General features: G+C 27.2%; 1 protein-coding gene across 2 annotated transcripts in view; it reads left to right on the plus strand.

Annotated features, from left to right (window-relative positions):
• LOC107445515 (katanin p80 WD40 repeat-containing subunit B1) overlaps positions 1 to 20,990 on the plus strand; it is a 70,672-nt gene extending 49,682 nt beyond the window's left edge. Inside the window, exons 10-19 of one of the 2 annotated variants that reach the window (XM_043052893.2) lie at positions 1,734 to 1,858; positions 3,457 to 3,507; positions 5,818 to 5,939; positions 7,564 to 7,611; positions 8,923 to 9,443; positions 11,030 to 11,200; positions 13,279 to 13,355; positions 14,186 to 14,260; positions 16,676 to 16,792; positions 18,379 to 20,990. In XM_043052893.2, the coding sequence (XP_042908827.1) occupies positions 1,734 to 1,858; positions 3,457 to 3,507; positions 5,818 to 5,939; positions 7,564 to 7,611; positions 8,923 to 9,443; positions 11,030 to 11,200; positions 13,279 to 13,355; positions 14,186 to 14,260; positions 16,676 to 16,792; positions 18,379 to 18,520 (1,449 nt within the window). In that variant the 3' untranslated portion in view covers positions 18,521 to 20,990. The remainder of the gene's footprint in view (positions 1 to 1,733; positions 1,859 to 3,456; positions 3,508 to 5,817; positions 5,940 to 7,563; positions 7,612 to 8,922; positions 9,444 to 11,029; positions 11,201 to 13,278; positions 13,356 to 14,185; positions 14,261 to 16,675; positions 16,793 to 18,378) is intronic. The other variant, XM_043052894.2, reaches the window with a different exon arrangement.
• Positions 20,991 to 25,368: the final 4,378 nt, after the last annotated feature.

A 25,368-nucleotide genomic window follows, 5' to 3' on the forward strand; every position in this document is an offset into this window, starting at 1 on the left:
AGTTGTGCTTTTCCTTTTTATCTGCAGCAACATAATTTTCTTGCCCACAAAATTAATAAACAAGCAAATAAATAAATAAAAAAGAAAAATAAAGCTGTTTTTTCTCCCCTCAGTTTTGGTGAAATACAGTGTCTGCTTTGAAGGTTTTCATTTCTTGGACTGAAGACCATTGTTGGCAGAATTTCTCTCTAATCTTCATTTTTGTTCATAGATTTTCTTTTTGCTTCATATGTAATGATTCTTCAAATTTTAAATTTGACTTTTGTTTCAAATTTGTCATACTTAATTCAGGGTGTCCAGCTACAGGGAAAATAAGGAAAATCTGGAATTATCTGGGAATTTATTGATTCTGGAAATTTCATGGAAATATCAGGTAATTTCTAAGAAATTTTAGTGAAACAGGGAAAAGTTTTAAAACAACAGGCGATGAAAAATCAAGTGATTGATGCTTCTGTGAGCAGTACTTCACTAAGAATGTCGCAAACAAGTTTTCTCCCAAATTTTTCTAAGTGTCCTGAAGTTTTGAATTGTTCTTTCAATAGTAATTGTTCATCATCCCTGTCCTTTCCTTACAAATTTCCCAAATATAACATAAAATGATATATTTAATACATTATAATGGTATGTGAATTTTGAATTTGAGCTATCACTTTCTTGAAGCTTTCGATTTGTGATTCCATCGTAATTTCTCATCTTTTGATCATTGGTTTTGGAAATTATTTATAATTTTCAGCCTCTTTTATATGGTTTTTCAAATTCCAATATTTGTATACAATGCTTTAAGATGTCCGAATTTAGTAATTTGACTCAAGCGATAATAAAATTCAAAATAAAATATAAAATTCAATATTAAATATCATCTGCGCAATAGAGGAAAAATCTTGGATTTACAGGGAATTATCAGGTAAAAGTCTGAGAATATGAAAGTGTCTTCTCACTGGACACCCTGTAATTATTTGTTAATTTAATTCGATTAATATGGATAATTAATATTTTTTTCATTTCCGTTTTATTTTCTGCATAATTATATCACTAATAGGAAAAATTTTATATTCTTCAGATTTGCTTTTATTTTTGAATTATGAATCTCCTATCACAATTTGTATTAACAGAATTTATGATTAGTATTTGCGTGATTTGCAGCTCATTACGCTCCATGTTTTTCAAATCTTATTTTTCCCTATTCATATTGACCTGATTTACAAACTACAATCACAATTTAATCTTTAGTAATGGTTGATTATGCGATCTTCTAGTCCTGATATCAACCACATTTCATGCACAAATAGCATGTTGCAATTCATTTTAGTAGAGTTTAACTTTTTATAATCAATTAATATATATGCCCCTGTACATACACTTTTTTTTGAAAACTTCAGGTATTTTTTCATGAAACCATTCACTCGTGCCAATAAATTTGAAATTGTAAATTACTTCAATGCCTCTGTTAGAGAAAATAATTTAATAAGTGAAAGAAAATACATCTGTCAGAGGCACTATATTCTGAAAATATTTGAACTATTTTATATGCTTGGATTTCATTTGGGTTGTAACAATAAATGTAAATTTTTTTTTCAAAGTTTTTTTCTGTTCTATAACTTAACGAAATGTAGCAAATTGATGTTTTTCCAATCGTAGATTTAATTGTTGCTAATATTGTATAATTGTTGATCTTTTTTTGTTTCTTTCATGATTAATTTCTTATTATCTTACTAAACTGTTATAAATTTTAGGTCGCTGGTAGTTTTTCAATGAATACTGTGACTGTATATGTAGTGCAGCTAGACAGTTTAAAACCTCTTGCCAAAATGGATAATAGCAATATTTCTTACATTCCTAATCAATATCCAATTACTGGGTGAGACTCATATCTTATTTACTGTTAATGTGTTAATCTAATGAATTGCTTGAAATGTTATTTATTTAATTTTAATGCTCTTATACTATTAAAAAAATGCTCTTCCATTAGTTTCTTATATTTGTTTATTTATTTAATTACTTATTATCATTTTTGTGTTATAAGGGAATTCTTAACCATAAATATAAAATACTGAGAATTCATTTAATTTTCAAACTGGCTATCAAATCATACATTTTGTTTTAGAAATGAAACTGTTTTTCAGTTTGTGAAAAAAATTGTTTATTGAAAAAAAAATTCAAGTAATGCTTTATGTTTAAAATGAAAGAAATTATGTAGTTGTTAAATTTCTCTTAGTCTATTTTTAACTATGATTTTGTATAAGAATGGTCAATATAGTATTCAATGGTTCATTTTCTCATTATCTTGTTTAAAGATTTTTATAGTAATTGTGCTATATCCAATTAATTTAACTTTGTCATTGTGTATCATAGTCAAATTGCTATGATATTCATTAATGCGAGCAATTTCATATGCAATATCTTGAGATTACAGTGAAATAAATAGCCCAAATGAGAATATAATTTAAAGGAATTTCAAACAAAGGAATTTTTTAAAACAAAAACTTATTACTTTGTGCCCTTAGTTGATTAAGAGACTGATTTCCTTTAGAATAATGCTGGAGATATTTTTTATTTTATTTATTTATTTTGAAAATAGTTTTCAAATATAAATTTATTATAAAAATTCTTATTTATTTTTTGGAGTTTCTAATAAATATATTTATTACAATATTTACAGTGCGATTTGCCTTTTATAGAAAAGTTGTATTCATATAAACTTTATTTGTAAACTCTGTAACAATTGATATGAATTTTACTGATATAGCTTTTTGTTCAAAGTTATATTTTTTTTAACATTTAATGTTAAAAAAATATTCGAAGGGACCTTCCAAATATGCATTGAACAATCTTTTTTAGTTTGATTTTTCTTGGAATAATTATATAGTAGGGTAATTTAAGCTATGAGTGAAGCTGTTTGAATGACGTATTAACATTTGAGTTTATGACGAATATTTTTTAATCAGCAACTATTCTGTAAACTAATGTGCTTTAGGTATAAAGTCGTGATTAAGAGAGATGCCATTAAGCATCATAGATATTTATCTAAGATTATTTAGAAATATAAATTTTAGCTGCAATTTTAGGAATTAAAGATTAAATTCTTGTTTTAATTATTCTGTTATTCATATAAGTTTCTTTTCCTAATAAAAAAAAAATTGATAAGGCTAATACTTGAAATATTTTTAAAATTTATAAAAAGTTTAAAAATCTTTTGGAAATGTTTTTTTTTTAGCTTCCAGTAAAATTTATTTTTATTAAAATGGTTAATTATCTAAACTTAACTGTAACTTAATGGTACTGCAATTTTTTTAAAAATAAAAATTAAGGTTATTATAACTATCTGTTGCATTTAACTTATATTGCTTTTCTTAACTTAGATTCTTTTGTTTATGTGTTTCTTATTTTTCGAACTTTTTATTTAATAATGGGAGCCAGTATTTATTGTAATCTATATAATGAACTTTGAATTTTTAGAAATCACTCAAGAAAAAGTTTTGAAAGAGATGCTGGTAATCAAAAGTTGAAGTAAGAACATGCTTTATCTATCATTTATAGTTTAACTGATGCTATTTGTTTCTATTTTTTGAGGAACTGTCCAAGTACAGCTATGTATTATTGATGCATATTTTTCTGACTTTATCTTGTTCAGAAAAGAGATCATTGCAGTAAAGCAACTCTTCGATCTTAATAAATTTTTTTATATTTTTATATAACTTAATTTTTGAAAATCGTCCCATACAAAAAAAAAAGAAAAAAAAGTCAATTTTCTTTAATATGTTTTATTAAAAAAATAAATATCTTTTCTGAAACAAATACTAGCAAATACTATTAATTCTTTTTAATTTGATCTTAAGACTGAAGGAATATTAATTTTATTAAACAATAAATATATAGTGCATTACAGAGCAAAATATTAGACAATTAAGAAAGTTATACATTTTTGATGATTCTTGTCAGCACTTTATTTTTAATACAAAAGATGTTTTTAAGGAACTGAACAGCTGAACATAATTTTTCTATGCAAATAAAAATATACTTCATATGAAATTTATTTCATTTTAAAAATTTGATTTAAGGGAGGAATTATGTTAAAGCAAGAAACAGATAGAAATCAACTTGGAACTGTAATAAGTGTGAATATTCCATAAGGTCTGAAAATTGATGGAAATGGCTGAAAAAAGAAGAGTTAAAACATCAGTAATAAAATAAAAAATAATTGATTAGTAAAAAAATTTAAAAAGCTACAAAGGAGCTCAAAAAAGTCTGGACCTGAGAGACTTTAATTTCTAAGCTAATGATAAGTGTATAATGCTTGGCACAAAAAAAAAACAAAAAAAAAAACAGGATATCTGAACAATTTGCTTAAGTTCCTTCCCACATTCACACTTAGGAAACACTTTATCCTTATGGCTTTCTGTTCCACAAGACAATGATAGCCCTTATACTGGAGGATATAATTTATTCTCTATGAAACTGGAAAAGGCCATTTTTAAAAATTAATATTTAAAATTACCTGTTTCCAGTTTCATTGAGAATTTGGTGAGAATAATGAAAAATGAACTTGGAAAAAGTAGTGAAGATGGCAGTCAAAGAATGGAAGGAAAATTTGGAAAAATTTTGAGACAAAATAACTTTCGAGTCTGTTGTAGAATCAAGAAGGTTTTAAATAGTTATTGATGCTAAAAGAGAAAAAGTTAACCACTGATTTATCGGTATAATATTGCATAAAATTTAGAGTTATTTTAATTCTTGACTTCTGTATTTGTTTACTTAAGCGTTTTATGAAAGGATCAAATTTTTTGCTCTGTACTGTAGTTTTTTTATGAAAAATAAATTTATTGTAACTTAATTTCTATGTAAGATTGGATGATAGAAAGGTATAGTAAAAAAATTCACATATACTAAAATTTGTGTATCTCGTTTGTTTTGTTGTTCATGATATTTTTTCATTATTTTTAATCTAAGTTTAAGTAGCTTTTGTCTATATCAAGAACCAATATTTTTGTAATTATACCACTTCTTTTTTTCCATCACAACCTGTTACTTTGAAAATTTTCGCTTTGACGCCTTTTAATATTAATAAAGAAGCTCTTAATAAAAAATACTAACTTTGGTGAATAGTAAATTTTTTGGGAATAATTGTTTGTTCAAATTGCAGAATGTTTAAAATTATACATGTTTGAATTAAAAAGAGCCCATTTAAATTAAATAGTTCTCTAACAATGGAGTTTAAAACAGATAGGATATTAACATTAATATTAAAAAAGTGGAACTATTTCAATGTTGACATTTTTACCTTTCCTCTTCTTCCAGACTATTATAATTCAATCGTGTATTGTTTCTAGTGATTACTGATCATAGTTTTTGAGATTTATTATAAATTTAAATTAAACTATGCATTAAATCAATGTAATTATTAAATTTAGTCTAATCATATATCTTATAAATCCTCGGGCTGGGCAAGGTTGACTCAGCCTTTCATCCCTTCAGTGGGTCGATAAATGAGTACCAAACATGTTTGGGAACTAAACACTGGGGGTTCCACGTTCGGCTGACCACCTGACCGGAACATCTGCTCCTGCACCCCAGAGCCCAAGGTCAAGAAAACTGCGATGGGCATAGTAGGATTTGGCCCTCTATGAGCTGTCACGCCACTGAGTTTATTTTAGTTTATATATCTTATAAATTAAAAAAAAAACCTAATCATCATGATGTGTGTTAATTATGTTGTATTGTGTGTATACATATTTTATAGGAATTAATGTTCCACTTGTTGAAGATAAAGAAATTTATTTCTATTTAATCATAAATAAATTTTTAAAATTTCGTTTCCAGTTCTTTTGACATGAAAGTTGTTGAAAGTATAAGCCAAGAATTTGACGTAGAAAATGATAATTTCAGTTTAGAAGATTTGAAAGAAATAAACAGTGAAGAAGTTTTCATCCCTAAAAGTGAATGTAAGTTTTAAATGTGAATATATCTTAAAATGATGCTTGAAATTCAATTCAATTGATATATTGTTTATATTGTAAAGTGGAAATAAGGTATCAGTAAATTGAAAACTGTGCTTTTTTTTCTAATGCAACAGAAACTGAAATGCTTATTATTTATCATGCAGTATTTGTATTGCTTAGACAGTATTTGTGTTTGTAATTTTGCATAACATCAGACCATATTTTAAGATGCATGATTTGTCTTTGTGGTGTAGTATTAGGTAAATTCTGTGTTATTGTTTTAAAGTTGCAAAACATTTTTTAAATACTTAAAAATTACACTAAAAAACTACTTAATATTCAAGCGAGCATAAAAAAGAGTTTCATAATGTTATTTAAATATTTTATTATTGGGTCATTCATAAGAAAATACTTAGTTTTAAAAATATATTTCTGTATCTTAAATTTTTAGCATAGAAATTTGAAACTTATCTTTTTGTGTGTCTTTTATTTTAAATTTTAAAAAAATAAGTATAATGGGTACTTCTGTAATTATATTTTCTGTAAATCAATAGAATTAAAAGCTAATAAGAGATCAGTTGAAAATCCTTAAATGATAAAGTAATTTTCTCAAGAGCTCCTGAAGATACATGAATGATACATGAATGTTGAATTACTAAGATGTTTTACAATATCTTATGTTTATTATGATAGGCTGTATTACTGATATAAATAGTACATTCTTCTAGTAGTTGGTGGATGTGTTTATATTTTCATCATTATTATATATATATATATATATAAACTCATGTTTGTGAAAATTGCAACACCATGAAGGACATACGCGAGTGAGCTGAAATTTTCAGGAAATGCAAAGTAGAGCATGATATGCAAATGATTAGAATTTCAGACCCGTAGCGCATGCGTATGCTGAGCAGCGCCCTCTGAACGGCGGATGGATCCGAATAAATAGACGGCTGTAGCCAAGCGAGTATGGTTATCGGTGGTTATCTGCTAGTGGTAAACGTTAGCTTAGTCATTACTTAAGCCTATTCGACGAAAGAGAGCGAGATTTCGACAAATTACGGAGTTTAAACGGGGGAGAATCATCGGCCTTCGTTAAGCTGGATTGTCTTATCGTGCAGNTTCATGGTGTTGCAATTTTCACAAACAGGAGTTTATATATATATATATATATATATTTAAATCAGATTTTCTCATTGTTAACAAAAGCTTAAATTCTAAGCTGCTATTTCTTTGAACAAGTTGAAACTATTAAATATTTTAGTTGCCAATCTATAGATAAAGGAATTAAAATTAAAGAAGTCGCTTAAATTTCATTGAATTGTCTTTCATTGCTAGAAATTGTATCTTAAAATGAACATTTACAAAATAAGACCCACAGTTTAAGTTTATGATGCGAACCTTATTGCAATCATAGATCAATAAATTTGTGTTTCATTATTAGACCTTTTCGTACTAACTTTTAGTAAAGGTTCCAATTTATTTATCTATGAAATATTTTTGAAGGCAGATTTTTTTACATCTTATGTTCTTTGAGTGTTTTTCAAACAGTATTCTTCTCTCGAGTGTTTAATTGTTTATTGCTAAGTTTATGTATGTCTAAACCCTTTCTTAATCTTTCTAGTGTGTCGTACTCCTCCTAAAAGTGACCCTTTTCCTATGCCTTTAGATGGTAATGCATTACTTAATATTTTTATCAATTCTTTTTATAATATTTATCAATTTATTTCTTGATTCTTTTAAAATTTATATTATATGAAAGTGGAAAGACCTGTTTATACTTCATATAATTGGATATCTATATATTTTATATACAGTTAAGTACTGTTTATATGTTTCTCAATTATACATTGTTGCATTGCAATTTTAGTTCATTCTTAATCTATGCAATGTTAAAGTATTTGTTTATACCATGGGAAAAACATAAATTATTAGTTTTATGTTGTTTTTGCAGTTTCTTTCCTTTTTTTTTTTAAAAAAAAATTGTACTTATTTTTTTAAATGCAGCAATGGTTTTATTTAAGACTGGTTTTAAGAAATTTTGAGGGAGGATCTATTCTAAATAGGATTTTTTCTCCATAAAAGATTTTTTTCTTAAATATCCACCAGTATGGAAAAAATTGTTTACATTTGTGTACTCAAGATGTAAATTAAAGGTACAAGCATAGTTATACAATACAGACTATGCAATTGTGTGCATATACAAGTTCATTTGCAAGGATTCTTACATTTTGCAAATAGTAATAATTTTACTTCTTAAAAATATGTATGTTTATACTTTGTTATACCGATAAATAGTTTAAATAATCATTGCAATTCTTTGACTAAAATTGTGCAAATAGCAAAAATATCAGAAGTTTTGTTCTTCTTTTCTTATTTCTTCCATTTTGAATAAGGTTTAAGTCAAAGATATTTTTAGAATAAAATTCTGCATAAAATTGTCACAGCTACATTTTTTTAAATTTTATTTATTTTTAAATTTTTTTTTTTCAATCCTGATTGTCCATTACCAGTTGGTATTGTATTTTATCTATTACTTTGTATTGAACAAGCAAATTCATATATGGATGTTGATAAATAAACAAAAATAATATATGCTTTTATTTTAAGTTCTTCTAAGTAAGAAATAATTTTTTAAAAATAATTTAATCTAGTTATCCAATTAAATAGTATATTTTGAATTTTTTTTGTAAAATCTGAAACTTCTAAACTTTAATTTCTTTTTCCTTTAGTTCAACGTTTTTCAATCATGCTTCAACTCAGTACCTGAAATAATTTGAACTGAAGGTTGAAAATATATATATATGTATATAAAAAATGTTAATCTGATCGGCATTAATAAATTTAATGTTATTTATATAGAATTTTATAGTTATAAACTTTTCTCTACATTTCTCATTTTATCTCATTAGAAATTTGTGATTTAGTAAATGAGTAACTAAAAATTCTAGTCCATTCATTTTAATTTATTTCTCTTTTTCAGCAAATGATCTTATGAAGGAAGATTACATGTTCAAGTCCATTGAGAGAGAAACAAAATCACTGTCTATTCAGACATCATTTAATGTTACTACAGAAATCCCAGAGAAACTTTCCAAGTCCCCTGTTTCATCTCCTATTAGGATAGCATCTCCGGTTAAAAATAACTTTGTACCATCTTCTCCAGTGTCATCTGGTATTACCATAAGGACTAATCAACTCTCATCATCTGTTACAAATGTTCCTGATGCGTTCAGTCCGAAAGCTACGTTTCTTAATGATAAAAACTCTCAAGGTTTTAAAAAACCCTGTGAAAAAGCAACAGCTATCAGATGGTCAGGTTATCCTCCAGAAGCAGTTTCAATAGTTAGACCTACAACTTTTCTACCTGATAGGGATGCTTATAATCATAGAACTGCTATATATCCTGATCATATGGTTAAAGCTGTTTCAAAAGCTCCAGATTCTTATGTACCAGAACAAAGAGATGCACCTGCAGGGTTAAATGTTGATGACTTTTTACCTGTGAGTTATGTTTCTTATATAAATATTGAAATTTTATGAATAAATTTATCATGCTTATTAGGAAGAAGTTAAATAACAATATAGAAAAATTCAATGCTGTTACAATTTATGCTACGAGAAATAATGATATACTTATAAGAAAACCTTTTTACATGTTTGTGTTTTATGAATTCAGAAAAAAAAAAGTGAAATTTTTTGTGGTGGGTGGGTGGTAACTGCAGTTTATAGTGATTGCATTGGTATCTGAAAGGTTTTGACTCAATGGCTCCAATTCACTTTTAGTTAGTCACTTGATGTTAATAATTTACAAGCTGGCTGGCACTGTAAGGAAATATACATAGTGTTTTAATGGGTCATATAATATTTGATTAATTGTACACACACGAAACCAATGACATCTATAAATATAGGTAGCACAATAAAGTCAAAATGGATTAAAAGGAAGAAAATAAGTTTTATTTACTGTGCATTAGCTGCAAATATGTAGAACTCATAAAATAAGTTAGAAATATAGAGAAAACATGGAAAAAATAAAGATTAATAAAAGAGAAGAAAAAAAAAACAATTAAAATATAATATTAAAAAAATTATTTAAGAAGAAATATCTATATATTATAACATGGAACACTTCATTTATTTATGCTTCTAACTCTATTTGCTCTTCTGTTTTCCTATTTTGTAATTTGGCAATCTTGTTACGAAAATATTTTATATCAATCTTGAAAGATTCCAGTATGTGTAAGTTCATTTGAATCCTCTACTCGCTTTATAGATTTCGTTTTGTGTTTTGTGCTGTATTTTCTTTACATATTATTTTTTTGTTTTTGCTGCTTGATATATTTTTTGTTTAAAGTGTTCTATTTTCGTTTCAATTTTTTGAGTGCTCATCACATTATTCTATTGATATATTTAGCTTAGGCTATGTTGAAACAATATTAGAAAGCACTCCTTTTTGCAGATATAGTCGTGTGAGCTGATGAAAAGATTATATCTTTTAATTATTTTGTTTTCGGCTTTTTAATATATATATATTTTAAATAATTAAAAAAAAATTCTTTTCTTCAAAATATTTTATTTTAATAATTTTTCTTCTTCTCTTTTCATTAATCTTAATTATTTTCCATGTTTTCTCTACATTTTTAACTTATATATATCAATATAAAAANTATATATTATAAATAAATAAATAAATAAAAGGTGCATTAACTTATCAGCAGCCAAATGCATCACAGGAAGTGCAATGTTTTATTACAACATGACGAACAGTAAACGCTGTAGGCCATGTTTCATTTGGCTGGACTCTACATGTGCTTTAAATAATTTTTAAATAATTCATTTATGTATTTGGCATCTAGTTTAAATAATTTCTTAAAATGTATCAACTTTTCTTTAAAAGTTGATACATTTATTTTTGTTAGGTCTGTTTAATTAGCTTGTTAGAAATACTTTTTTTTATTTATGTAGTCATATGCCATTGTAGTATTGAAAAGTTTATTATCTCCTTTTTGTTTTTGATCCAGATTAATTTTCAGTTTTTTTCCTGCAATTTATATCAGTTCTTAAGATATCATTTGTTTTTAATTTAGAAATCACAACAAAAATGTCTGGGAAGTAGCCAGGCTGTTCAACCTGAAGTTTCCGAAGCTGAGGCAATGAATCTTATTTGTAGAGAACATCAAGCATTTATTACAGTGTTCGATAATAGACTGAAAAAATTGCAAATAGTTCTCGCAGTTATGAAATCTAAAGGCTCAAAGGTATGGGTATCTGACTTTACGAACTATGTAGTATGTTTGGTTTGGTTTTTTTTTTTTCCTTCCCTAAATGAAAATATTTTTCTCAAGTTTAAAAAAAGTAAAAAATATATTACTTTTTGCATCAAAATTAAGTGAATGAATAGATTATATCAATTCGCTTTATTAGATTTTAAAAAAATTACTAAAAAATGACCTCTCAATTTATTTGTTTTATCACAGCGTTATATTTTAATTTTTTTCTTCTTCTAAAGATATACCTAAAATACAAGGTTGTGATAACATAACTTCTATATTTGATTCCCTTGCAGCCTTTTTCTTGCTGATTGAGATGCAATTTCAGATAGTGTTATTTGAAGATATGTTTTTTTGGAGATTGTGATTTCTTAATCTGAGACTTATGATTACAACGAACAAATGTAGAAATTTGCAATTGGCAATACCTTTTTTTTCTTAATATTTTGATCCTTGTGGTAAAAACAAAATGGAGTTGGAACTATATTCTTAGCATTAAAAATGACAGTGCCTTTGTATTTTAGATTCGTTAGTGAACTCAATTGAACATGTTCTGACAACAATGGGAAGGAAGAAGAAAGGACAGTAATTTGCTTGCTGTTTTTTGCTCTCTTTATCTCTGTTAGACTCACTGTTTTTCATGCTAAAAATATGGTTCCAACTTCATTTTATTTATTTTTACTCTGAAAATTCATGACAAAAAAAATGTGTCCTGCCATTTGTAAATTTAAAAATTCCTTCTCTGTAACAGTGACCATGAAAGTTCGATTGCTATGAATCATCACTAACTCTAGCCATTGCCTTTAAATAACACCTAAAATTATTTTTTTTATTGATCAAATGGATAGGCAACTAGAAGTTTATGCATATCGGGGAAGTTATTTTACGACCACTTCTTATTTGCAAGGAATTTAGTTGTGGAAGTAATTAATTTTAAAACAGTGATGCAATGGTTAAATTAAATGGCATGACAAAAAATCCACCGAAGAACAACAAAACTTGACTGTATACTTTAATCTTAAATTCTGCATAAATATTGAGAAATGTTAAAATAGGTAAATAAATTTAAAAAATTGTTTTTTAAAGATTTGAATAAGAGGGAAGTTATAGCACCATAGTTGGCATGTTGTCTTAATTGTAAATCACATAAATATTGATTTCTGATTTGTACTTTAAAATAAATTTTTCAATCAGGAGGATTTAAAATTATACTGAATGAGGGACTTACATCAGGACAAAAAAATATGATTAAACTTTTAACCCATAATGGTCTTGAAGTATAATTATAGTGATTAATTATGGTAGTTATTTATAATGTTGAATTTAGTAATTAATTATTATTAAACAGTAAGTGCAATAATAATAAAATGATTTTATCCATTATATACATGGTATTGGACCCAGTAAGTCAAGGTTCATCCATTTATGGCAGCATTAGCCCTTTAAAGGTTAATTAATCCCCCAAAAATTCCTAATAATAAATGTCGAAACTTCTATATTAAGAACAAATTATTACTTTATGCTTTAATTATCACAAAACTTTTTTTCTCTCAATATTTTGTCCTTGTGATTTTTGTAACAACTATGTTTTCATTAAAATTTTAAAGTTAAAAAGGCCCTGTAGAGTATAAGTATACATGCATTGTTAGCATGTATACTTATTTATAATGTTAGCATTTTTTGCAATGCATACTTTCTATAACAGTTGTCTTAGAGGCAATTTGATATTTTTAAAAAGATGACTTCAAAATGTTCTACCTTTCTCAGAAAGTTCTGGGTCATTTTTCAAAGCTTTTTTTCCCTTTGCTATAGTGCATCATTTTATCATTTTTTTCTTTTAAATTTTAATCACTGACAAGAATGTCTAAAGGGGATACTTATGTGCTATCCATCCCATCTTAAAATGGCTCAGAAAATACTGAAGCATTTTTTGAAAGCTTTTTAGTAAATTTAAAGTAAATTTCCTAATTCTATGTCATTTTCCTTTTTTAATATAAATATTTATTTTGTTGAGTATTCAAATAAAGTTGCTTATTGTAGAAGTAAAAACTTGATTATACTTTTAGATTGCAACAGATACGGCTGTAAGTATGAATGAGCCTGCTGTCATGGTTGACTTCTTATCCGTCTTGAACCGAAGACAGTAAGTTTCTCCCACATTGGCGATTCTTTTTTTTGCTATTTTTTTAAAAGATCATAAATTATTTTTAGTTAATTTATAATTATTGACAAATTAGTTTTTGATTTAATCTTTTAAAACTTAGGTTATGTTTTGATATTGATATACTAGTAGATTCAGTGTACTAATTTGAAATATTGTCATACTTTTAACTTATTTCACTACTAATCAGCAAAGTTGGTATGATATTAATAAAAATAAGAAAAGTATTGACAGAAAACAAAGGATTAGTTTAATTGTCACCAGTTGCTTTTGTTTTATGTTATATATTTTGCACCTACCATGGAGTCACCATGACATGACATGCAGACATTGGAAAATTTTAGTTTCTAAAAGAGGATCAAGATTTATTTTTTACTTCCTTTGGAAACATAAAGACAATTCTTTTGTTAGTGGGAGGAAAGTTATTTTATTAGTAAAAGTTATGTTATATATTTTGCTTTGTTAACTAAAACTTTCCTATCAGATTTTAAAATAAGAACAAATGAGTTTTTTTTTGTTGTAAATTCAATTTCGTTCAGTTTTTGAAATAATTTTTACCTTTGACTGCAGTATCACATATTGTAAAACATACTGTTGTAATTCTTTTATTTTTGGTGTCTTAATCAGGTAAAGATTATTTATTTTAATAGTTTGTTTTTTGTCAGTTTAAAATTTTTTAAATTCTATATTAGCTTCATTTACTCAGGTAGTTTTAAGTTAATTTATGCTGTGTATAAGTTTTTATATGTGCTGTTCGATATTTTCGCTCTTCACTTACTTATAGTCACTAATAATATTGCCTTTTTTGCCAGGGACTTATGGAGTCTCGACTTGTGCCAATCGTTGTTGCCATTTATTCAAGATCTTGTTCAAAGCAAATTTGAAAGGTTTGTTTAAAGTTTCTTTTTTTCCCCACAATTAATATTATATCCATTGTTGTTAATATGTTTATCAGATTTATGACTCCATGCAATCTATTATAACTTTTTTAAAACTTTCATAACTATTAAGCCACTTTCAAAAATTACTATTTTATTAGCCTATACTTCTCTCTCTGTTCAACAACTTTTAATGGATTGTGAAAAATTGTCAAGTAGAGTGTGCCCCTAAGCAGAATTTGTGAAAAATAACATTCAAAAAACATTTCGCTGCACAATTTTGCAGGCTTAAGTCTGTCAATTTATCTTGTGATAAACTATTAGTGTTTCTAACAAAGTTCTTTTTTTTAAAAATTTAATATTTTTTCCTTGCACAAATTACATCATTATAAGAACAAAACAGAATAACAATCCAAAGTTAAAAAATACTACAAGCATAGTAATTAAGCCATCTTCCTCATTGGATAAATTAATATATCTTCTTAAAACATCAATGGCAATAGTTGCATCTGCAGCAGTGGCAAAGCAGTGGCGATTCATTTACTATTTCATTTCCAATCTCACTTTCCTTATTTTTATTTATAATATTTTTAAATTTGCACCGAAGCCTCCAGGAAAGACCACCTCTATTTACGACCACTTTTGGGAAACGTATAATTTTTTCCATTGACTTGGTGTTGAGTAAAACCTTTAGGAGGGACCATTAAAACCTTTCCCAGTGACTGGGCAAACATATCAAAGCAAAGGATTTAACAATAAATTAATGAATCCTAAACTCAGATTAAAATGTATTCAAAATATATATGTGAGATTCTTATTTAGAAAGCTCTTTTTGGCGATGCAACCTCATGTTCCAGTCAGAGTGCATTAAAGACAATGCTGTCAATGATTTACTTTTGGAGTTGAAAGTTAGACTAGGAAAAAAGTAATTTTAGAAACAACGAGTATCTCAAACAAATCTCTTATCTTTTAAAGCTAACTAATTTTTATGATATAAAATTAAATGCAGATTCAATTAAAAAACATAACTGTTAGTTTATTTAAAATAGTTTCATCATTCATAATTTGTAAATTTGTTACACATAATTATATTGGTTGGGATCATTTTTATAGAGGCTAAATTTTAATCATCGATCTGTCTTTTCATTGCTCCAACAAAAGTGGCATATCTGCTTTTAAAACATAACACTGTCTAAAATTAAAATCCTTTGGGGAAAATCATATATCTTCGATAAAAATTTTGAAGTCAATGGAGGTAACCTCTAAGAACGACTAACATCCATCAACGACCATTTTACTGAGAAATGGAGAGTGGTCTCTCCCGAGACATTTCACTGTATAATTATTAGTTTTATTTTTAACTTATTTTGATATATCTTTATATTAAGGAATCTATTTCCAAAGTTAAGAAAAATCATGTTCCCAGATTTATCATTGTATGTAAGCATTCACGAAATTGCACCATTTTTTAAAACTATTTTTGATTAACTTGTTTTGAATATTTATTTGAAAACATTGATTCTGGCTCCTGTTTTTTCCCTCTTGATGTTGTAGAAAATTAAAGAAATATTCTGTGCAAAATATAATTTTCAAATCAGCAGAGTACACAATTTTTTTTGTTCTTTGTTTCCTCTTCTTAAAAATAATCTAGTATGTATGTATTGCACCAAAAAAATGTCCTGACTAATTTGAGAAATTTCCTGAATTTTATTTACAACAAGTAAAAAGCCTGCTTTAAACTTTTTTTCCTTAAATGGACCCTTCACTGAATAATTTATCATTTAAGCAAGCTTTTCACATACCTTTTCATTCGAAAAAAAAAGCTATTGATATCTTTAATTCATAATTAAAACTAAATTTTTTTGGAAGAAATCCCAAAAAATGTTCTTAAATGATCATGAATGGCTTCCCAAAAAATGTTTTTAAATGATCATTTAATAAATTATTTCTTTTAATTAATGTCCATCAGTAAAATATGAACCTCAGCTCTATTTTTATTTAAATACTTGAAAATTTTGTTTTATTTGCAAAATTGATTTTACCTTAATTTAATGTAACTATCTGTCCAGCAGTTAGAAAATTAGTTTGGCTTTCATTGAATTTGTTTGGTCTTACTACTATTTTTATGTGATTGATTTCAATTTTTCCATACGTTCTAAGTTATTCCCTATTTATTTCTGATTTGAGAGTTAGCGTATTGAATTAAATTATTTTATTGTCATGTTATATGTCAGAAAGTGCATAATGAATTATTTTTCTTTATTATAATTAACTTTGGAATATCAAACATGTTTTTAAATTTTTGTTTATGAAAAGTGTTTTGTAAATTTATTATTGAATCATTTCTAATTAGCTTAATGATTTTTTTAAAAACTTATATATATATATTTTAAAATATTGATTTTAATTTCTATTTTTGTGTAGTTATATGTCAATTGGTTGTTCTTCTGTTAAATTGATTTTGCAAAAGTTTGGAAATCTTATTAAAACAAATATTGAAGCTCCGCCCCGTATTGGAGTAGATCTTTGTGGGGAAGAAAGGTAATTGTCTTTTTACAAAAATATAATTTTGTTTTATTAATTTTTTTAAAAAAATTATTTGACTAATGTTTTGTGTTTTATTCAATTTTGTGAGATTGTGTGTGATAAAGTTATTATGATTTTTACTCAAAATACTATTTTATACTTATTATAATATTTTGATTGAATTTGTTTTAATTGTATTTGCTTTAATTAAAAAATGTTTATTGATTGTATCGTCAAAAAATTACCGCACTAAAATTTTTTTTTTACAAACGCTTTTTGAATTCTTAGAATTTTATTACTTTCTCATTTCATTGTTGATTATGTTTTCCTCTGCAATTATAAAGTTTCTGTTCTAAAACAATATTTATTAAACAGGGTGACTACTGATCATGAAAATCATAAATTTGACAAAGGATCCCCGATTTTCTTGTTTTTCTTTTTTGTTTTAAATGAAGTCATAAAATTTTATCTTTTTAAGTGTCTCCAGAAGTGATAACTCAAATTCAAAGTTTGCTTATAATAACATTGCATTAAAAATATTTAAGTTTGAAAAATTATATGAAAACAGCTAAAAAATGACAAATAACTGTTGAAAAAAACTATCTTAAAATGATGTGAATTTATGGTGGAATCATTGTGAACCAAGTGGTAAAAAGTGATACCTTGATTTCAGAACTGGCATGTTGTAATAATACTGCTTCTTCTGTTTGAACTCACAAAAACGTCATGTTAATTCTGATTTTTAGAAAATTTTTTTAAATGTTGGTTTAATATTTTTTGTTAAGTGCCTAACTTACTTTCGAACTTCTTAAAATTTTAAACTTCTTGTAGGGGTTTTCTACTATAAGATTTATAAGAAATGTCTAAGTGTCTAATATCTCATTCGAATTGATTGGTAAATTTGACCTTTGTTAGATACAACTCGTTGAAGCTCTGAGACGAGTGTTCTAGGTTTAACAGTAGAGAATTTCGCCAAAAGTTGTATTTTTTCAGAAGATAATTTGAAAGTATATTTTAGAAAGCACGATTTTTTTAATCGTAGCTTAATTCATCTACGTAATGATTTTTTAAATTCCTTGTAGTATTATTTAATTGTAAAGTTTATTTGAAGTTTAATAGAAGGGTTCAATAAGTTTTATTAAATTAAGCATTTCTTAAAAAATACCGTTATTTCCCTGCAAATCATTTGCGGCAATGTATAATCAGCAGGAGGGAAAACGTCAGCAGATAATAGACGGATAACAGTGTTTCATTTATGGCAGGATAAATAAAAATGAATTTCAGAGCCTTTTCCTCCATTGTATGTTAGTGAATCTACTTCATATATGAGTTAATTTACATCATATGTGAGCTGATGGCTATTAGTAAGGAAATGGACGAGTTGATATGCGACCACATTTAACTTTTATGTTTGACGAAAGTCATTAGATTGCTGTTGTAAATTTCTTTCTCCCCAGCAGATTATCCGCTCTGATGATTCCCATGTAATCCGCGGATTATATGCAGGAAATTGCCGTACTTGCTCAGTTTTAAAATTAAGCTTTCAATTTAGATTTTATCCCTTTTTATAAAATATTTTGATTAAGTTTCTTTTATTTTAGAGTTACAAAGTGCAAAAATTGCTATGAGCAACTTCTAGGCATCCAGTCTTTTATTCTGAAGCGGCAGACAATGCAAGGAAAACTTGGACAGTCTTTCCGAGAACTATTAGCCATGCTGTGTACAGAATTCAACAGAATATGATTTCGTGCTTCTTCATGTTATCATTGGATGTTTTTTTTCTTCTTCCTAGTTCGTGATATTAATGTGGCCTTCCAATAATTCCATCGAAACACTTAAGTGTGAAACTTTCTTGTGCCATTTTCATTTTTTAATGACCAGGAAAAGGTTTTATTAATCATACTGTATATACTTTAACTCATGCTTGTGAAGTTGCACTGTACTCAGATTAATAAATATTTCTGAAATTGCTTATACTCTTTAAAAAACATTTTTTACATTTTGAATAACAAGTGTTCCTTAATCTTATTAAGAATGTCATTCCATATAAACACTGCATAAATGATTACAGAATAACATGTGATTGATGCCTTAAGGATCAACTTTCAGAAATTTTAATTATTCAACTTTGTTTTTGATGGCAGATGTTTTAGTTGTTTCAAAAAATTTCTGAATAATATTGAAATTTATTTTCAAATTTCAGACAGTGTTCAGGATGTTGTAAAATAGTTACCACAAAAAGTGCTTTAGTATTTCTTATTTAATAATAATATTTAAAATAATATTTTAAAGTGGGTAAAAGAATATTACTTTTTGTACACACAGTTCAATAAATTTTGCTTTTTGTTTAAAGTAATATTTATTTTAATTAAATTTTTTTATTTTTAAATTAAATAAGATACATAAAAATCTATTTTAAGGTACAAATTGTTTTACAGCTATTGTGAAATTTGTATGTCTTATTTCTGATTGAAATTTGAATTTTGCAATCTTTTTTTCATATTAGGGACAACAACCTTGAACTATTGTTTTAATTATGATTTACTTTTATGAGAGAAAATTGATTTTTTAAAATTACTTCAGTGTAACTCAGTAATAATGAACATAGAATAAAATATCATGTTTGCTCAATTCTCGTACAAAATAGCAAATTTAAGCTTCAACTTTCTGGCTGTTTTTATACGAAAGTTGTAAACGGTATTTTCCCCCTCGTATTCTTAAGCCTATTTTTTATTTTATGTGTAATTTATAAGAACTATTTGCATATTAGACATTTTTTTATCATTCCAGTTTTTAATCACAACAATGGTTGCACCTCTGAATAAAAATTAATCTTTGACTTGTTTAGGTCTCCAACAGCTATTCTATTAGTATATTTAAAAAAAAAACTGTCTTTGAAATTTGTTTAAATATTTAAAATTAATTTGATAGTTAAATTTGCATTTCATTTTATTCAAACAATCTTTCAATGCAAATAATTCAATAATCAAGTACAAACTCTAAACTTCGATTGACTAATGCTTACTGAAATGAATTGTTTTTGCAAATTCTTTTGCTCAATTCTTATAAATAACTGTCTGTGTCTTCTGATTGCTAATTCTATCTGCTAATCCAATTTCATTTCGATCTCAGCAAGGTAAATAGTTACCTGTGAATTAATTTTAATAATTTTTACAATTATATTTACTAAGTGCACTTAAATAATATGATCTCGTAGTTCTCTGTGGTGCACATTGTACAGAATAAATAATTTTTTTGCTTGCTTAATTTTTTAAACTGATATTTTTCATTTCTTATAATTTTAAATCTTCATCTTATTTGATGTGCATTTAAAATTTTATGTATACATCTACATTTTTCTTAATTCATGAACTAATTTGCTAGTCATTTGTTTAATTAAAATCTCTAAATCTGAAACTGTGCATATAATTTAAATTATTTTATGTATTTTAAAAGTTTTTTTTAAAGAAAAAATGTATAAACAATGTGTAAATTTTAGTGATATTTTCCTGTTTAATTGTTCATGCATTATACTAACTGTGATACTTTTTGTGCACATATTTCGTGTTTTTTTTCTTCTAATTTTTTATTACGTATTAAGGTTTAAGTTTTTAGACAATAAGCTTGCTGTTAGAGATCTTCTGAAAATAGTGTCTGGAATAATAAAAATATTTTGACATTTATCTACAAAGCAATGCTTTTTTTTTTATTTCTCAGAATTAGAACTTTTCTTTGTATTGTAATTTTTTTAGCTATCAGGTAAATTGCTTAAACTGATAGCTAAGTGATTGAAGAAAATAAAAATTTAAGGTAATATTTAATTTTTTTTCTTCGTCTTGTCATTTTCATTGTGTGTTATAAGTACACTTAACAAATATTGTATGTGTTTATATGCTTTCCTGTATAATATGACTGATACAAATTAAAATTGTTTGTTTTTATTTATTTTTGTTAATTAACTCTTTTGAAGTGGTATTCATTATAATAATTAGGTTGATGATGCACGGACATCATTATATTTTACTGTGGTTTTTATTTTGAAAAATCACTTTGTACTGTTTGAATAGTTTTTGTGGTGCTCAAATTGCTGTGATAGCAATCATTGAATAGTGCTTTATCAACATCGTGTCATTTGGTAATGATTTGTAGCATCACAAAGTAACTCTGTAAATTATCACTTTTAATAGAAATAAATATCTTTTTACCAAATTTATATTTTTATAATTTTTTTAAAAATGTTCCTTTTCTATGAGACAATTTCTTTTTCATAGTTGTCATTTTTTTTCCTGTTTCAGGCAGAAGGTATCAAAATTTATGCTTTATAATGCATTTCTTAGTTCAATAGATTTAAAATGATTTTGACTATCATGATGTGTAAATAATTATAATTTCTAGAAATATTGAATAATTCTAAAATGTTTTAAAATTTTTGAAAATCTACTGATGAGATGATTTGATTACTTTACATATGTTTAATCACTTTGAGGGTTTAAAGTACCATAAAAATTTAGTTCAAAAATATGTGCAGTTTAATCCTCTGTGCCTTAAAAAACTGAAATTAGTCTGTAACTTTTAAGCTATGCTCATGCTGTGTGCAACAATGCACATTTCGTTTCTTTAACCCAGTCTGTATAGATGTAAAAATTTAAACATTTTTAAAAAAAAGGTTCTATTGTGTGTTTTTTCAAAACTTAAATGTTATGTAAGGGAAATTAAAACCAATTACAGAGTAATTGACTTCAATTTTTTTATTAATTTTCAATTGATGAGAAAACAATGTTATTTTTTTAAGGCAATAATACTAGAAATTTTCCAAGATCTAAAACATTTGAAATTAATTTTCACTACTAGATGCATATTTTTTTCCTTGGTAGTTTATTTATTGGTAGAATAGTATTGTGTTAGATTTAAAAGTAGTAATTTGTAATATAAGTTTTTGCAAAAGCATTTATGATGGGTTAATATACTTCACTTACAAAACGTGTACCCTGCTTACACAAACACAGTTAGCTGAAACACACAGTATTCCTTCGAATAAGCTCGACGTGATTTCAAAATTATTTAAATTACAATTTCTTAAACTTGGTACACATATTATTTCAAAGATTTAGTAATTCACAAATTTTTTTTCTCTGTAATACTAGATTAGAAAGTAAATAAACTCTTACATATTAAAAATTATCATCATTTTTAATATTTATTTGCCAATTTGTCATTCATATGCCAAGCAGCCCTCACATCCAGGTAATTGTATAACATTTTGATTGTGCACTGAATCTAGACGATAGCTTTGTTTTTTAATTATTGTTATTTATTTATGAGCTTGATTAAACTGACACTGATCCGATTTTATTTCACAAAGTTATTATTTTTATATTAACTTAGGTATTAGGTTCGATATTTTCATAAAATGCCTTGATAAAAGACTTTATTTTTCCTGCATGGAGAGAAGACCTCCACATTGGCCATTTTTCTTCTATCAGCCTAGTACAAGGTAGCTTTCATGTGAAAGCTGTTAATGGTCAAAGAATTAGTAATGTATCTAAGGATAAGCGAGCTATCAAGTCATTAAAGTTCATAACCTCTTCTGTGGAACACACAGGGCAATCAGGAATGCCTATATAGCGAAGGTGATTCTGGATGTAGTCATGTCCAATGCCAATTCTGACATTTGCGGAGAAAATCTGCCACAGAAGGTCCCTGATAAAAGGATCAAGAATAAGGCTAAACCTTATTTTTCCCACAGCATCAACAGTTTGATTGTTTTTGAAAAATTTGTTTGTCGCCTTGGCAATGATGGAAGAAATTTGATTATAAAAATAGGCAAAAGAAGGTTGTAGGACATCCTTGTTTGACCAGCCGGCTCGCTTTCTAATTTCCATACATGTTGCAATGGCTGAGAATCTATTGAAGAAAATCACCCAACTATTATTGATGCATTCATTATTTTTTTGTTTTATTTCCTCTACAGGTTACGATTGGCTGCTTTGAAAAGAGCAAAGTAAAAGGATAGCTCATTATGAATTAATGATGGACACTGCAGTGTATTTGCAATGGATAGTTGAATAGATGACTGCCTGATTCCCTCAATCTCAGCTTAAAAGTTTGTGGCATATAAACTATCTGGCCATTAGCTTTCGAGCAAATTTTCACAATAGAAGCCTGCTCCAGATGAAGAATCCTTCTTGGAGGAGCTATCAGTATAGATACGGAGTCAAAAATCTTTTTAATATCCATTAGCTACGGTTTCAAGTGCGTGGGCATAAAGAAGTGCAGAAATAATATAATTTTTTCTTCGGCATCAATAGAGAGATTTATAGTTGGGATTTTGAAAGTTGGTGGAAATGTCTCTGGAAGGCAAAAATGTTGGTTGGAGGAGATATATTTTTTATCTTTGGACATGAAGTCTTCTGCTTTTTCAGAGAAAGATTGATGACGTCTGTTTAGTCTCTTAAAGGCCAAAATAAGTTGCTATCAGTGTTGCAGAGGAAGTCTCCTGCACTGTGAAAGAAAGGTTGTCTGTTCTTGAGTTGTCTGTGATTTTGGTCCTCGCTTTTTGTGAAAGCCAGCTTTTAAATCTCAAATTTTATTTCGAGTTTTAAGGAAATAAATTAGTCGGTTTGCAATCATACACTCCATTTATTTGCTGCAGGCATTTGTTAGAGAAATGGGAGTGTAACTTGCTGCGTGTTCAAGGTCTTTGTATGGTTTCAAATCGGGACAATGAAATCTTTTCCCCCCACTCAGCAGGAATGTATGTTTTTCAAATAGTATTAAAGAAAATAAGGATTGTACGTTTAGCATTATCCCACCAAGTGGAAAAAAAGTCTTCAAGCAGATCATTCTGCACAGCACTTTTGGCAGGCTTGGTTTCTTTGATTGCTTTCCCTGTGTGCATAATTTCCCTGTGATATCACTGTTGAAAAGGCAGTGGAAGCTTATAAAAGATTTGAATATTTTATTTTTATTCTTTTGCAGTCTACAAACAGCATAGTATTTTGCCAATGCGAAGGCATTTTCCCCATTGGTGGCTAAATGTTTCCCATTTGAAACGAGATTTATTTATGTCGGAATAATGTTCGTTGTTTAAGGCCAAAAGGAACTTATGGGCACGAGTGTCACCCTTTCTTAAGGTGATTTTGGCAGCAAAACTGTTTAACAAGTTTTTTTTCTTTCTTAAGTGTGTAATGTCTGAATGGCTCGCTTTCAAAGTAACTTAAGCACCTGTAAGCTTTGTTTCTATACATCCATTATCTCTTAGTTTTGAATGAAGACAATTCCATAGTCCAAAAAGGTTTGTAGTTTTTTGCCCTGCCTCTTGGGCTTGACTCTAGGGCATAGACTAATGATCTTTAATTGTATCGCATGGTCTCTAATTGTTTTTACATTTATTGGCAAAAGATAAATCAATATTTTATTGGATTAGTTCATAAAATGTTGAACTAGTCATCGGCATTCCAAAAGATCGTAGTAAGTCTGTCGCGTTCTTGCCACGATAAAATCTTCCAATTCCTTTTCGGAGGGCTTCTTCTCTTAATATTTGAAGTAGGTTGGTCGTTTGGGTTGCGTTGACAGACGCCGTTACTCATTTAGAATTCTACTGGGAGCACATGTGGATTAGAGATTACCGTGGGCTGGTCCGGTCATTTAATCGACAATTGCTTCATCGACACCACTTCGACTACAGATAATTTGGTCAAGTCATTCACACCTGGCGAGTCTTGTGAATGGGTGCCTATTTTTGAACACTCGAAATATGTCGACTTTTATTTCCCTTTGCATATTTTTTGAAGCCAATGAAGTTTTTATCATCAATTATACTATTTTACATTTTTGTCTTGATCATTATTTTGATGAGGATTTTATGCTCGTAAAAGTAAATAAAACCATTTTAATATTTTAACAGGATTCATGTGGTCCTTAAAAAAGTAAAAGAACTGTAGTATCAATATTGTAATTGTGAAGTTATCTTTAACTTTAAAATTAACATTTAGAAACTAAATATTTTAAGTTAATGAAATTGAATATTTTATCATTTAAAGTTTTGTGGCAACATTTCAGTATCTTAAGGATCTTACGAACTCTGTTTAAAAGTAGAGTATCGTATCAGATAAATGTAAGAAAACACAGAGATCATAGTAGCTGTATTTGATGATAAATGTAGCTTATCGTAATTGAAGAACATGTGCAGCATTTCATGGTAACTTTGCGAAAATAAGTTTCAGAATGTATCGAAACATCAGGATGCTATTTGCAAATCATCTTTATCCAAAGAAAACCATGTAGCCTAAATATTTGGCAGAATAAAGTGAGTTTTCCAACAATGAACTATACAATTTGCAACGTATTATTATTTCTATACGTTACTCTTAAACATAACACGATTCAATGTTTTTAAATTGCCCCTTAACATTTAGTAATTCCTTCAGTTATAGAAAAAAGAAATGTTGCAAATTATATAAAACCTTCTCAATCTGCATTAGAGTTACTAAACAATATGTAAATTTGATTTTATTATGGAATCCTCGTATAAATGAAATAAAAATAACGTAAAATACTCAAATAATATTAGATAAGGAGTTCAAATTCCA

Source organism: Parasteatoda tepidariorum, chromosome 7 (assembly GCF_043381705.1).
Source record: "Parasteatoda tepidariorum isolate YZ-2023 chromosome 7, CAS_Ptep_4.0, whole genome shotgun sequence".
Taxonomy (NCBI): Eukaryota; Metazoa; Arthropoda; class Arachnida; order Araneae; family Theridiidae; genus Parasteatoda; species Parasteatoda tepidariorum.